The sequence below is a fragment of the Oncorhynchus tshawytscha genome, linkage group LG11, assembly GCF_018296145.1.
Source record: "Oncorhynchus tshawytscha isolate Ot180627B linkage group LG11, Otsh_v2.0, whole genome shotgun sequence".
In the NCBI taxonomy this organism is placed as follows: Eukaryota; Metazoa; Chordata; class Actinopteri; order Salmoniformes; family Salmonidae; genus Oncorhynchus; species Oncorhynchus tshawytscha.
Genome location: NC_056439.1, coordinates 22,347,778 through 22,363,141, shown reverse-complemented (window position 1 = coordinate 22,363,141; position 15,364 = coordinate 22,347,778). Strand labels below are relative to the sequence as shown.

At 41.6% G+C, this 15,364-nt stretch overlaps 1 protein-coding gene across 3 annotated transcripts in view; it reads right to left on the bottom strand.

The window, feature by feature from the left end:
- The window catches only part of LOC112261602 (bromodomain adjacent to zinc finger domain protein 1A-like), a 46,364-nt gene extending 38,467 nt beyond the window's left edge, over positions 1 to 7,897 (bottom strand). For 2 of the 3 annotated variants that reach the window (XM_024437054.2, XM_024437055.2), the window contains exons 1-3: positions 7,759 to 7,897; positions 7,292 to 7,443; positions 5,529 to 5,807 (exon numbers count right to left, since the gene is read on the bottom strand). In XM_024437054.2, coding sequence (XP_024292822.1) covers positions 5,529 to 5,807; positions 7,292 to 7,404 — 392 coding nt within the window. In that variant the 5' untranslated portion in view covers positions 7,405 to 7,443; positions 7,759 to 7,897. The remainder of the gene's footprint in view (positions 1 to 5,528; positions 5,808 to 7,291; positions 7,444 to 7,758) is intronic. The other variant, XM_042329921.1, reaches the window with a different exon arrangement.
- Positions 7,898 to 15,364: the final 7,467 nt, after the last annotated feature.

Genomic DNA, 15,364 nt, shown 5'->3' with positions numbered 1-15,364 from the left:
CTGAAATACATTTACATAAGTATTCAGACCCTTCACTCAGTACTTCGTTGAAGCACCTTTGACAGCGATTACAGCCTCAAATCAAATTTTATTAGTCACATGCACCAAATACAACAGTGAAAAGCCTACTTACAAGCCCCTAACCCTAGAGGACCTGGATGGCAGGAAGCTTGGCCACAGTGATGTACTGGACCGTTCGCACGACCCTCTGTAGTCTTGCGGTCGGAGGCCGAGCAGTTGCCATACCAGGCAGCGACGCAACCAGTTAGGATGCTCTCGATGGTGCAGCTGTAGAACCTTTTGAGGATATGAGGACCCATGCCAAATCTTTTCAGTCTCCTGAGGGGGAAAGGTGTTTGAGGCCTCTTGGTGTGCTTGGACCATGTTAGTTTGTTGGTGATGTGGACACCAAGGAACTTGAAGCTCTCAACCTGCTCCACTGCAGCTCCGTCGATGAGAATGAAGCGTGCTCAGTCCTCTTTTTCCATTAGACCACAATCACCTCCTTTGTCTTGATCACGTTGAGGGAGAGGTTGTTGTCCTCGCACCACATGGCCAGGTCTCTGACCTCCCTACAGGCAGTCTTGTCATTGTCGGTGATCCGGCCTACCAATTGTGAAATCTGCAAAATTAATGGTGTTGGAGTCATGCAGTCATGAGTGAACAGGGAGTACAGTAGGGGACTGATCACGCACCCCTGAGGGGCCCCTGCGTTGAGGATCAGTGTGGCGGATGTGTTGTTACCTACCCTTAACACCTGAGGGCAGCCCTTCAGGAAGTCCAGGATCCAGTTTTCATTGGGAGGTGTTAGGTCTCAGGGTCCTTAGCTTAGTGATGAGCTTAGAGGGCACTATGGTGTCGAACGCTGAGCTGTAGTCAATGAACCGCATTCTCACATAGGTGTTCCTTTTGTCCAGATGAGAAAGGGCAGTGTGGAGTGCAATGGAGATTGCATCATCTGTGGATCTGCTGGGGAGGTAAAAAATTGGAGTAGGTCTAGGGTTTCTGGGATGATGGTATTGATGTGAGCCATGACCAGCCTTTCAAAGCACTTCATGGCTACAGACGTGAGTGCTACGTGTCGGTAGTCATTTAGGCAGGTTACCTTAGTGTTCTTGGGCACAGGGACTATGGTGGTCTGCTTAAAACATGTTGGTATTACAAACTCGGACAGGATGAAAATGTCAGTGAAGAGACTTCCAGTTGTTTATTTTTTTATATACACGTCTGGGGGCAAGTAAAACATCTGCCATCTTCTCCGGCACCATTTTATTCAGTCTTTGCCCCAGTCTGAGGTTTTCATCAAGGATCTCTCTGAACTTTGCCCTGTTTATCTTTCCCTTAATCCTGACTAGTCTCCCAGTCTCTGAAAAACATCCCCACAGCATGATGCTGCCACCACCATGCGTCAACATAGGGGTGGCGCCAGGTTTCTTCCAGATGAGACGCTTGGCATTCAGGCAAAAGAGTTCCATCTTGGTTTCATCGGACCAGAGAATCTTGTTTCTTTCGGTCTGAGAGTCTTTTATGTGCCTTTAAGCAAACTTCAAGCGTGCTGAGGAGTGGCTTCCCTCCTAACAAGTCTACCATCAAGGCATGATTGGTGGCATGCTGCAGAGATGAGAGAACCTTCCAGAAGGACAACCATCTCCACAGAGGAACTCTAGAGCTCTGACAGAGTGACCATCGGGTTTCCCTGACCAAGGCCCTTCTCCCATGACTGCTCAGTTTGGCCGGATGGCCAGCTCTAGGAAGAGTCTTCGTGGTTCCAAACTTCTTTCATTTAAGAATGATGGAGGCCACTGTGTTCTTTGGGACCTTCAATGCTGCAAAACATTTTTTGGTACCCATCCCCAGACATGTGCCTTGACAATCCTGTCTGGGAGTTCTATGGACAATTCCTATGCCCTCACGGCTTGGTTTTTGCTCTGACATGCACTGTCAACTGTGGGACCTTATATAAACAGATGTGGGCCTTTCCAAATCATGTCCAATTAATTGAATTCACTGGAGAACTAGAAACGTCTCAAGGATGATCAATGGAAACCAGATGCACCTGAAGTCTGAGTCTGATAGCAAAGGGTCTAAATACTTAGTTTTTTGCAACAACAAAAAATGCTTAACTTTGTCATTATGGGGTATTGTGTGTAGATTGACAATGAAAACTTTTAATCTAATCCATTTTAGAGTAAGGCTGTAACGTAACAAAATGCAGAAAAAAGCTACACAATAAATGTTAGTTTTGTTTGATAAAGTCCCTCTTTATATCCCAAAAACTCTTGTTGGCTCATTTTGTTCAGTAATCCACGGGCTCAAAGGCGGTCAAAACATGCAGACGAATACATCCTAATAGTACCGGTAAAGTTCGTCGAAACATGTCAAACGATGTTCATAATTAATCATCAGGTTGTCATTGTGTAAATAATTTATCATATTTAAACCAGACAATAGCGTATTCAATAGAAAGGGAAAACAACTAAGGGCACGCACTTGGTCACGCACGCAAACCAGCACTGCATTATTCTACAGTGCACTGACAGAAAGGTCTAATTCTTCAGAAAACAAGCCTGAAACAATGTCTGAAACAATGTCTAAAGACTGTTGACATCTAGTGGAAGCCATAGGAACTGCAATCTGGGTACTAACCCATTAGATACTCGAGGCATTCAATTGAAAACTACCCACATAAAAAAAAACACTTCCTGGATGGATTTTCCTTAGGTTTTCGCCTGCCATATCAGTTATGTTATACTCACAGACATTATTTTAACAGTTTTGGAAATGTTTGAGTGTTTCTGAGAAACAGGCAGTTTACTTTGGCCACGCTTCTCATCCAGACGTCGAAATACTGCCCCCAAGCCATAAGAAGTTAAGAACAAATTCTTATTTTCAATGATGGCCTAGGAACAGTGGGTTAACTGCCTTGTTCAGGGACAGAATGACAGATTTTTACCTTGTCAGCTCGGGGAATCGATCTCGCAACCTTTTGGTTACTGGACCAACGCTCTAACCACTAGGCTACCATAAAAACACTATAGTAATCTCGCAAGGAGAGGTTGTTCAGAGATACTTTTGAGGAGATGGGGAAACGTCATTGGAATTGTATCAACACCCATTGTGTATGTTTCTAATGCATCGTCAATGGATCATGCAGTGCATTCTGGGCAACTCTGACAAGGAGAGCTCTTCTTCACAGAGTGTATGGGTGTCAATGGGGCACTATCTCAAAAACACAACATTACCATGAATTTCATTAACAAGTACAACTTTACAAATATTTTCAGAAATGTCACATAATTAGCTTGTTCTGTCATATTGTATAGCTCTGGAATCGCGACAGAGGAAAATGGCCAGGTTTTGACTCACCCATGACTTCAAGAAGAGATTGCATGACGATTACCGTAGCAACCGCATGACGCAACATGATAATGTGAACGCGATTGGTCAACCGTCTGCGGCATTACACGGTCCTCCATTCATTTCCCAATGTCCATCTCTTCTCTCTATCTCTAACTTGTGATCACAATGCACTGTCTGATATGACAAGCACACACTAGCTGTTAATTACGAAAATGTTCTTACTTAAACCATAATGTAAATTACACTTACTCAATACAAAACATATCGGCTATACATTTCAACTGCAAATGGCATGCGCTGATGACAAAACATTAAAGAAATGCTCGCCGCACTGGTTTTAGTCACACGTTCCAATTTAGCTAATCTTCTCATCATGAATAAAACACATGGCCCGAACGGTAATATCTGCGCCAACTAAATAAGCCCACTAACATAATACTGTTACTGTCTGGGCCTATTGTTTGTATGAAGGATGAGTCCATGTTGACTTTGGCACCAATCCAGGGTCACACATAAGTAGCACAGATTGCTTGCTAGCTAGCTACCTTGCTGGCTAAATAGAGCCTAACTACAGTTAGCTAGCCTGCTAACGTTAACCAATTGAGCATGTGTTGAGGAGAGGGCTGCTTGATTGAGCGTACTTTTGATGACTTACTTATTCAAATATGTCGCTGGCAAGCTGCTCACAGTCAAATCACTGTGCCCACTCTGACTATCACGTTGGGACTTACAGAATGAATGATGTTCAATGAGGAGCTCGTTGAGCGCCGTCTTCAGGCAACCATTGAACATTTTAAAAAATGACAAATTAGCACACGTATTTGTTGAGTCTATGTACATAATATTGGTGCTTTACCAGTGGAATAAAGCCTGATACAAATATTTCTGTTAGATTTATTATCGGCCGATAATAAATCTGTCAACCGATTTATCAGTGGGGCTCAAAAAAATAATAATCCAATCTTGAATGAAATAAGTATAGTAACTATTAGTAACTGTAGTTGTAACAATAATCATGGTATTAGAATTGAAAGAATAGTCATTGGTAGATGCCCAGACTTTAACAAGAGTATTTGTAACTTGAGACATGCCCTCACTAATACCTAATCCACTGGCTGAAAAACGAGGCCAGAAACACTGAACCTGCTTACAGGCATTTAACTTAAGCACATCAGGCTAAGCACTCAAGTCAGAAACAACAGACAAGAGCATGTTGGCTGAGTAAATCCCTCAGAGCCCAGCCTAGCCAGAAGCCACATGGCAATTGTCCCTGCATGCGCCTGCTTCCCTTACGCCTTCTCCCCCCCTCCTCCCCTGCTGTGGGTCCATGTTTCTTCTTGTCTGGCTGGCTCTGTACGCTGCCTACAGCCAAGCCGTGATGAGGTGATGTCTGGGACAACTCCTTGTGCTGGCTTAGCCAACCACAGCACTCGCCTTAACACCACAGTAGTGAGTGGGTGGAGCTATCTCCAAATAGCAAGGTCAGCTCACGATGGCTGACTGATCTCCTCTCAGAATACAGAAGAGGGCCCTTTATAGTGATTTAATCCATATACTCAGTAGATTCTATAACCTAACAGCCAAAGGATTACAGACTGGTGGTATGAGGGTTAATGGTTAGAGTTTTGGGAGCCTTGCTAAATAAGCATGACCTGTGGGTATTGTACAGACAACGCTTGCAGATATGACTGAGGGACACAGAAGTCATTGGAACACCCAGTCATCAGTTCTCCTCTGGTGCCCATCTCCAAACAGCTCATGGCCAACTCAACCATGTTGACAAAACAATGTATCTGTTTATTACAGAGCACATGATTCCACTGTCAGAGAGCTGGAATCTACTGTCACAAAGGTAATGCTAGTGAACATAAAACATTTAGTGAATACTCCTTCGGCTAAATAGGGAAATCATCAGTGGCTCGTAAGGAGAGACAGTAAAAGGCATTGAACTCTTTCAAGAAGATGATTTAAAACCAAATGGAGAAAAGTGAAACTGATGACACTAGATGAGGTCATATGTGTAAAATAAAGTAAAACTGAAGATGCTAGGTGAGGTCATATGGATAAAACCAACAACACTTGTGATGAGGGTAGGTAAGATCATCAGAGTACAGTAAAGTAAAGCTGATGATGCTAGGTGAGGTCATATGGATAAATCAACACTTTACCTGGTGCCGGAGCGGTTCACAACATCCACGATCTCCCCAGGAAAAAACCTCTCCCTGGCATAAGAATACACATCATCACAGATCTCGTGGAGCCGGGTACGGTATGTGAGTGCTGTGAGGTGCAGCAAGGGGACCACCAGGGCTGAGGGGAAGCTCTGCAGGCTACGACGGCCCCTCTTCTCACTCTCCAAGGCTTCCAGGTAGGTCAGGCCAGGCTTGCCTGTCACCGCACAGCTCCACACCAAGCTGTTGCACAAGATGGTCCTCTCAAAGAACTCACTGTGGGGAGACAGGGTGGTTCAGGTCATTGCATATTCCCTAATGTGTACTACTGTGGAGGCTGGTGGGAGGAGCTATAGGAGGACAGGCTCACTGTAATGGCTGGAATGGTATTAATGGAACGGAGTCAAACACGTGGTTTCCTTCAGTGCAATGTGTTTGATACCGTTCCATTGCAGCCATTACAATGAGCCTGTCCTCTTATAGCTCCTCCCACCAGCCTCCACTGGTGTACTACTTTCAACCAGGGTCCTAATGTGTGACAGCATGAAATGAAAGTGTTCACCAAGTTTTCTGGACAGAGGCAAAATATTGTTGCCCGCACAATCACTAGAGGCCAGGAAAACCCGTGCTCCCCAGATCACTGTTGAAAACATTGTTGCATACAATTTATGCCTTGCTTATCTCTGTATACTGTAAACTTGAGGCTTTTCCAAGGTCTCTGCACAAAGATAGGATCTTGAAAAACCTGAAGTTTCTTTAGTCATGTTGATAAATCTGTCACATGAGTAAACACAATTCCAAAGACACCATACCTAAAAAATACTTTAAACAAAAACAAAATAATCCATCTTCTAAATAGTTTTTAAATAATAAACAAAACTAAGATGTCCATCACTGTACTAAATTTGCAATAAAAAACACCATGGCCAATATATGGATCTGGGTGCCATTGTTTACCTTTTTTGTCTGAGTTTGTTATTCGTTGGTAAGTCATAAATGTGTCGTCGTCAATGGGTAACAATTTGCCCCCCAAAATATTCACTATCAACTATATAACACCGTTAGCATTTTGATTCCAAGTTAGCTAGCTAGCTACAATAAACAATCACACAATAGCCCCGACCACGTTTCTCACGCTAACAGACAGAAAAGTTGCGAGGAGCAGATTTGCTCTCATCCTTCGACTTATGTGAGCAGAGAACCGTCCCATTACTTTCAACGAGATTGGTTAACTACATCAACATGTTATTCGACAGATATTACAATACATTGTGGCAATAACAACCTGAACTCAAATTAAAGTCGACTCAAGTTTAATAGTTTGCAGCGCTAGCTTCCAGCCGGCTAGCAGGCCCAACTAAATACTTGGTTAGCTCGGCTGGTAGAGTTAACGTTAGCTATTCGCTTCAACACTAGTAGCCGCTTGGCTAGCTAGTTAGCAATGATTTAGTTAGCTAGCTAACGTTACGCTTAACAAATAACCGAACTGGATATAAACTGCAGTTCTGACCCATTTCATCTGATGGCTAGTTGAGTAGGTGCCAGTCAGACAATACATTAAAGATATTCAAACTAGTTTATAATAGTAAGTACTTTGTCGCGCTTACAACATTGCAGTTGACTTTAGCTAAGTAACGTTACCTAACATTTGCTGTCACTTCGGTGTAACTTTTCTCACTAGAGTTGAGACAATATTTGATAGTGCTGTTCTATAATGATTCTGAAATTGTAATTAAGTTATTCGTTTGGACTTCACGTACTCATAAGTCCTGAAGATTTCATGCGTGACTTTGCAAAGGAATACTTCTTCATCTGGTTTTAGGTCCGCTGGGGACTTCTGTCTGACGAAAGGCTTTCGGTGGAGAAGCGGCATCTTTCTTTATCTTCGTCTCCTCTTGATCGGTCCTCTTGACTTTCAAAAAAAGAGTGAAAAAGAAGGCCAGAAAGACTTATTACATAAAAGTTTTCACAGCAAACATAGCCAATAAACAAAGGGCAATGACCCAAATATTGTAAAAATTGACGACAATTTAAGAGGAACTCCAGCCTTTGTTAATGACACATGCTTCCCAGTCAGTCTCACACACAAAAGTAAAGCTATTCCAACCACATGAAAATGTGCTCAATGACTGACAATCTATGTCTGATATAATCAATAAAAACGCCGATGTTCAAACCACCGGATAACAATGTTGCAAACAAGAGGAAGAATCCAAGAGAGGTTTACCGGTTCGGTTGTGTATCGTTGAAACGATAATACGCGGGAGAAATATACAAAAAGTCCGCGGACTGCCCCACTTCTCCGGCGGACCGACACGGTGTTGACGACAAGTTTGATCAGCTCTAGTTGTTCACAGACAAGGAAGCGTTTGGGTGGGTGGGGGGGGGTGGGGGGGGTGGGGGGTGGGGGGTGGCCTGAGTGAATAATTTTTTATTGGTTGTTTGTCCCGCCACTCGCATCATCACCACCAATCACGTTTATGTTCATTGAACATCAAAAGAGTGAAGAAGCCATATTTTGTACAACTGAACTAGAGCATACAGCATTTTTACAGATCTAAGTGAAAGTCATCATAATCAGTTCCAACATTATAGCAGATAAACAGAATATTGAGGGTTATTGAAGGCCTATATTCAAGGTGGTGTCGATTGCTTGTTTTGCACAACATGGTGACTGCATGATGCCTGTCTGATGTAGGTACAGAGCTTTATAACCAAGGTGCCAAATCCTCCAAAGTTGTTGTAATTACAATGGCCACAGAGTCCAAATGAAGCACTATTAAATCGCTGCAAAAATAATGGGTTTCAGTGATTGAGAGGCAAGGCCATGCTGTTGGAAGGCAAAACAGAATTTCCTTATAGCTGGTGCCAGTTACTAGCCAATTTCTGCACAATTATGCTACCCTCCCATGAATTCACTGAATTGTAAAGTACATGACATTATCCCAGTGATAGTTTGGATAGCCTGTCACAGATCACTTGGTCATCTTGATAGATTGTTATTCCTTGAACATGATATGATAAGGCACAGTCCTATACGAAAGCGTATCTGCATTGCAGCAGAAAGTCCATTTCCAAGGGACAGAAAGTCTGAAGGGATGTTTGGTCTTCACTCGGGGTCACAGATCCTATAAAGGTGTATCTCTTTGAATGCGTCCGGGCCACCGTCCTTCCCCAGATAGACGTGGTAATCCAGAGGTACTTTATCTACTCACTGGCTAAGGTTGATCCCTCCCTGAAGGACGAGCACAGGACAGCATTATAAGTGTGCATTATGCTTGACGTGACACATCATAGAAACATTACATTCTCAAAGTGTGGAAAACAGACAGCATACTGACTGAAGGTTTTTTATTAACCTTTATTTAACTAGGCAAGTCAGTAAAGAACAAATTCTTATTTTCAATCCCAGCCTAGGAACGAACAGTGGGTTAACTGCCTTGTTCAGGGGCAGAACGACAGATTTTTACCTTGTCAGCTCAGGGATTTGATCTTGCAACCTTTCAGTTACTAGTCCAACACTCTAACCACTAGGATACCTGCCGCCCCAACTAAGTAATGAAGTAACGAAAGTGCTTCCCGGAGGCTTGAAACTATAATCAATAGAGCACAAGTGGAGTACTTTCATGGTGGTCTGGGTCGTCACATTTTTTTTTTTTATGAACTGAAAGAATGAGGGACTACTTAGACTTGTCCAATAAGAAACACTCATTTCTGTTATCAGTTGCAAACAGTGTGCCCAAATGAATACACCCCGGGTAATGGTGTCCAATGTTTACCTACTTCATTTGATCATTGGGCTGTAGAAAGTACTCAAACACATTGTTCATGATATGAAAATCTGAATTCTGTAACAGGGAATCCTGAGTCATGTTATTTGCATGGATGACCTGGGGAAATGTGAGACAAAGAGAGACAGCTGTGGCACTTATGTTCTTCAAAAATATAAGACAAAGATAAGTTCAAGAGACAAACTCAAATCAAATTGTATTTGTCAAATGCACAGAATACAACAGGTGTAGACCTCACAGTGAAATGCTTACTGAAAAGCCCTTAACCAACAATGTAGTTTTAAGAAAAAAAGTGTTAAGTATTTACTAAAGTTAAAAATACAAATACATTTTTTTTAAACGTTGTTGTTGAAAAATAACAAATAATGAAGGAGCAACAATAAAGTAACAGTTGCGAGGCAATATACAGGGGGTACTAATGATCACTTTATCTGTATTCGGTCACTGAAGCCATACTTCTCCACAGCCATATTTTGAAGCCTGATAAACTCTGCACTGATCTCTACCCCAACAAGCCGAGCTGCAGAGCTGTACAGGTACCCCTGAAGCACAAACAGATGACTGGAAGAGTAAATACTTTTGTGCCAAAGCATTCATGAAACTGATTTTCCTGCAATATTGTCCACCACTAGTCTCCCAGTCACTGGTAGGACATGCTGGAACAGGAACTGGAGCTCCAGTATGGAAGAGTGAGAGATGAACTCAGAATAGAAACATCAAAAATAGACATTCATTTTGACACAATGCTGCTATATGAGGTTTATAACCTGACCCTCATCTTACACATCTACTAATTATTGATAGGCCAGTGTAACTCAAGTAAGTACAATAGTTGGCCATGCAAGGCAACAAACCTGCCCATAGGAGCTGTTCTGTGAGAGCCACATTTCAGGCAGTGGTTGTGGCTCATCTTGCCCTCCTCACAGAGTATATCTACTGCATCCTCATGCAGTGTGGGTTGGGGGTTCTGCCGGGACTGAGTAATCAATTAATGACAAACAGAATTAGGCCTATGTTTTGTTGAAGCCTTTAAGCAGGAAGTCATCCCACTGTAGTTTGTTTTATTTGATTCCTCACTGAAAATAAAAAGGTATACACACCTTGCACCAAATACAAGAACACCAGCTAGTAAATCTGGTGTAAAAGTGTTTGTTGTATCATGAAAGCAATTACTGTTACACACCTTCTGAATAGCCAAGGACTCCAAAAGAAGACTTATCCTGAGATCCTATGAAGTACTTTGAAGTATAACGTTTTGATTGTCAACCAACCCATCATCCACTTTATCTGCAAAAAAAACCAAAACAGAGTAGCTAAATTTATACAGCTGAGTCAAAGGTATACACACCTTGCACCAAATACAAGAACACCAGCTAGTAAATCTGGTGTAAAAGTGTTTGTTGTATCATGAAAGCAATTACTGTTACACACCTTCTGAATAGCCAAGGACTCCAAAAGAAGACTTATCCTGAGATCCTATGAAGTACTTTGAAGTATAACGTTTTGATTGTCAACCAACCCATCATCCACTTTATCTGCAAAAAAACCCAAAACAGAGTAGCTAAATTTATACAGCTGAGTCAATATTATCATACATGTTGCGGCCCGTCATTCAGTGCAGGTGTTTTGAGTCTCACCTGTTATGCTTAAAATACACATTAAATAGAAATCTGACTGTTTTTTAAATTCTGGCATTAATTTGTGTCACAAATCAGTTTGTAAACAGTGTAAAAAATATCTATATATCCTTGAGTAAATAAAGCTGCATACAAACATGGTCTCTTTCTTGAGTGAGTCAGCCTAGCTCAATGCTTTCTGTGTTGGAAGGGCAGCCAGCGAAAGCACAGAACATAGGCGTTGGTAATGTTCTCTAGTTGCACTGTGATTTGCTCAGTGTTTTGTCACTCATGGGGACACTACATCACCACAGAATCTACAGGGAGAGCCAGGCAGTTCAAACCCCTTTGGGTTTTGCCATATATTTACAGCAGAAGTGCCAATCAAAGAAGGCTCAAGGTCCTAGAGTATGCTGGGTTTTGTGTAGGCTTCCCATGGCATGACATTTTGATATCCATGTAAATCTCTTTTGGACACGGTGACCTTTATCAATATATTCACCTGTATTTATCCCCCCCCCCAAAAAAAAATCAAATCAAACGCTAATTAGCTGGTAATGTGGCTATCATAAAGAACTACAAATGCCATGTTGATCTGGACGAGACTGCTGAATCAAGGCAAAGGTAAGAATCTCTGGATTAACTACCTAATGTTAGCTAAATGTAGTAATTAATAAATTGGCAACATTTCTTTAAATTGACAATTCTGTGAACTGTCTTGTGCAAGTTTTAAATTGACACAATACCTGTTAGCAAATGTGTCAGCAATAGATGACGTGCTGGAGCTTGCAGGGATTTGCAGTTTTGTATGATATCTATTTTGATGTTAATTAGCATTTTGAAATCCGAATCCGTCACGCCAGGTTAAGTTACACAAAACACAGCAGACTATGACCTTGAGAGCCTTCTTGGACAGGCACTTCTGCTGTAATTCTATTTCTAAAATCTGTTTATAAAATATTCAATGAGAAAAATAAATGGTGGGAAAACCAATAGAACCATTTCCCTGTTTGACCGCTAGGTTTTATGGGTATTATTATATTATGACAGTTGGGCTCTACTGGCCACAGATAAAATAATGTCAATACACGTTATGTCTACCATAGCTTTGATTGGACTGATCATGTCCACATCATATGTTCAAAATCTTAAAATCAAAAGCTAGCTAGACAAGAAGTCATCACTACGAATCACGTTGACGATCGACAGTAAAATCCTTTTCAATCCTTGCCATATGAAGAGAAATGATAGATAAATCATCTCGGGGCCTCATCTGCCATTGGACATAAACATTACACTACAAGTCGGAAATCGCTAATTCAACAATGAGTGGTATGGAAGGAATCAGTGGCAAAGCGATCACTATTTTGCTCCCCCTACCTGCTATCAGATGGAGAGGGTTCGTGGTAATGACTGAAGCAGAATAAGTGGAATCAGAGTCTGGGTTTAAGCATTTAAAATATCTGTCTGAAAGGGTCTATTTTCCAGGCTTCAAAACATTCACACGCAACACCTTGGGCTAGAAAATGTATAATAGATTGGCCATGCTGTCAATCCAGCATGACTCCATCCAGAGAATGCCAGGCTTTGATGACAGAGTTTGATGACAAAGTTTACCCACAAGAAGGACCGCTGGTCACTTGTTCAAGTGAGCACAACAACTGTGAGTCCAAAAATATTTATTTTGTGCTGCTGCATAAATGCTGTAATATGCCAGGGATACTGTAGCTAAGAAAGTAATACTAAGTGTATGTTGTGTAGTAAGCTGTTAGTTGCCCATGTGTGTCACCCAGGGTTGCCAGATCTTGTTAAAATGTATAGCCCAGTGACCTCTCAAATCCTGCCCACAAGGCCTGAAAAGTATGCCAAAATGTTTTTTTCAACCGCAAGAGAGGAGTTGACACATTTATCCATTAAAACCTTTTTCCATAATGTTATCGAGTGAATTATGAAGGAATATTAACGTAATTTGAGTGATGACAGAGGATCTCGAAATCTGCAAGAAACACTTTGACGAAATTCAAAAAACGAATGTTAGGCTATTTTCTGGCAACTGTGCCGTTATTATGTGCCAGACTACAAACCGTTATAAATGGCCAATTTGAGAGATTGACTAATTATTTCAATAGCCTTAGGCTACTGACAAAAATCTGGGTTTATAATCGCAATTCAACTTTGCCATGGTTTGCTGAGCTATAGCCTAAAGCCCCTGATAGGCCAACAACTCATTTCAGGGAAAAGTCCACAATGAAACTGAAATTCGCCTAAATGATACATTTGCTATAGAGCTGTGACCATGACCGCAATTGATAACGTCCAATTTAATTAACTAAACATGGATATTAATAATTGCCTAATAACACAAGTCTACAACAACAAACTGAAGTTAGCTATTTATTAAATATATTTGCCATGTACAAGAAGGCTACACAAGTGCCACAAATTGATTTGGGATTTGGAAAATGGGTTGGAAATAGGTGTCTCCACGACCAATCTGAATAGCCTTCCTACCTACAACTGGAACAAAGTTGTCACGATGTAAGCCGGTGCTGCTCTGTCTCCATGACTCAGCTGCCTGCTGCAGCGCTCTCTCAACCAGTGCTCAACAAACATACACCCCTCCGGCCCTCCCCACAACTCACTCCCTGATAGTCAGCAGTAGCAGGTCACAGTGAAAAATATCCTGAACAAAAATATAAACGCAACAGGCAACAATTTCAAAGATTTTACTGAATTACAGTAAATTAATTAGGCCCTAATCTATGGATTGCACATGACTGGGAATACAGATATGCATCTGTTGGTCACAGATACCTTAAAAATAATTGGCCTCACAATGGTCCTCAGGATCCCATCACAGTATTTCTTTGAATTCAAATTTCCATCAATAAAATAACTGTGTTCGTTGTCCGTGGGTTATGCCTGTCCATACCATAACCCCACCACCACCATGGGGCACTCTGTTCACAACATTGACATCAGGAAACCGCTCGCCCACACAACGCCATACATGTGGTCTGTGGTTGTGAGGCCAGTTGGACGTAGTGCCAAATTCTATAAAACAAAGTTGATCACTTATGGTAGAGAAATGAACATTAAATTCTCTGGCAACAGCTCTGGTGGAACATTCCTGCAGTCAGCATACCAATTGCACACTCCCTCAAAACTTGAGACATTGTGCCATTGTGTTGTGTGACAAAACCCCACATTTTAGAGTGGCCTTTTATTGTCCCCGGCACAAGGTGCAACTGTGTAATGACCAGACTGTTTAATCAGCTTCTTGATATGCCACAACTGTCAGGTGGATGGATTATCTTGGCAATAAGAGATGCTCACTAACAGGACTGTAAACAAATTTGTTCACAAAATTTGAGAGAAATAAGCTTTCCATGCGTATAGAACATTTCTGGGACCAACACTTTACATGTTGCGTTTATATTTTTGTTCAGTATACAGTTGAAGTCAGAAGTTAACATACACTTTAGCCAAAAACATGTAAACTCAGTTTCACAATTCCTGACATTTAATCCTAGTAAAAATTCCCTGTTTTAGGTCAGTTAGGATCACCACTTTATTCTTAGAACGTGAAATGTCAGAATAATTGTAACGAAATTCGTCTTCATCTGACGAGGGGTATGACAGATCGGACCAATGTGCAGCGTGGTAAGTGTTCGTCATGTTTAATGAAAAGACACTGAACACGAAAATACAAAACAACAAAGTGAAAGACAGAAGCGAAAACGAAACAGTTCTGTTTGGTGAAGACACAGTAAACAATTACCCACAACTCAAGTGGGAAAAACAGGCTGCCTAAGTATGGTTCTCAATCAGAGACAAGGAACGACACCTGCCTCTGATTGAGAACCATACCAGGCCAAACACATAAATACTACATAGAAAAAAGAACATAGACTACCCACCCCAACTCACGCCCTGACCAAACTAACACAAAGACATAATAAAAGAACTAAGGTCAGAACGTGACAATAAAAGCAGAGAGAATGATTTATTTCAGCTTTTATTTCTTTCATCACATTCCCAGTGGGTCAGAAGTTTGCATACACTCAATTAGTATTCAGTAGCTTGCCTTTACATTGTTTAACTTGGGTCAAATTTTTCAGTTAGCCTTCACAAGCTTCCCACAATAAGTTGGGTGAATCCTCCTGACAGAGCTGGTGTAACTGAATCAGGTTTGTAGGCCACCTTGCTCGCACATACTTTTTCAGTTCTTCCCGCAAATTTTCTATGGGATTGAGGTCAGGGCTTTGTGATGGCCACTCCAATACCTTGACTTTGTTGTCCTTACGGCATTTTGCCACAACTGGGGAAGTATGCTTTGGGTCATTGTCCATTTGGAAGACCCATTTGCGACCAAGCTTTAACTGATGTCTTGAGATGTTGCTTCAATATAGCCACATAATTTTAC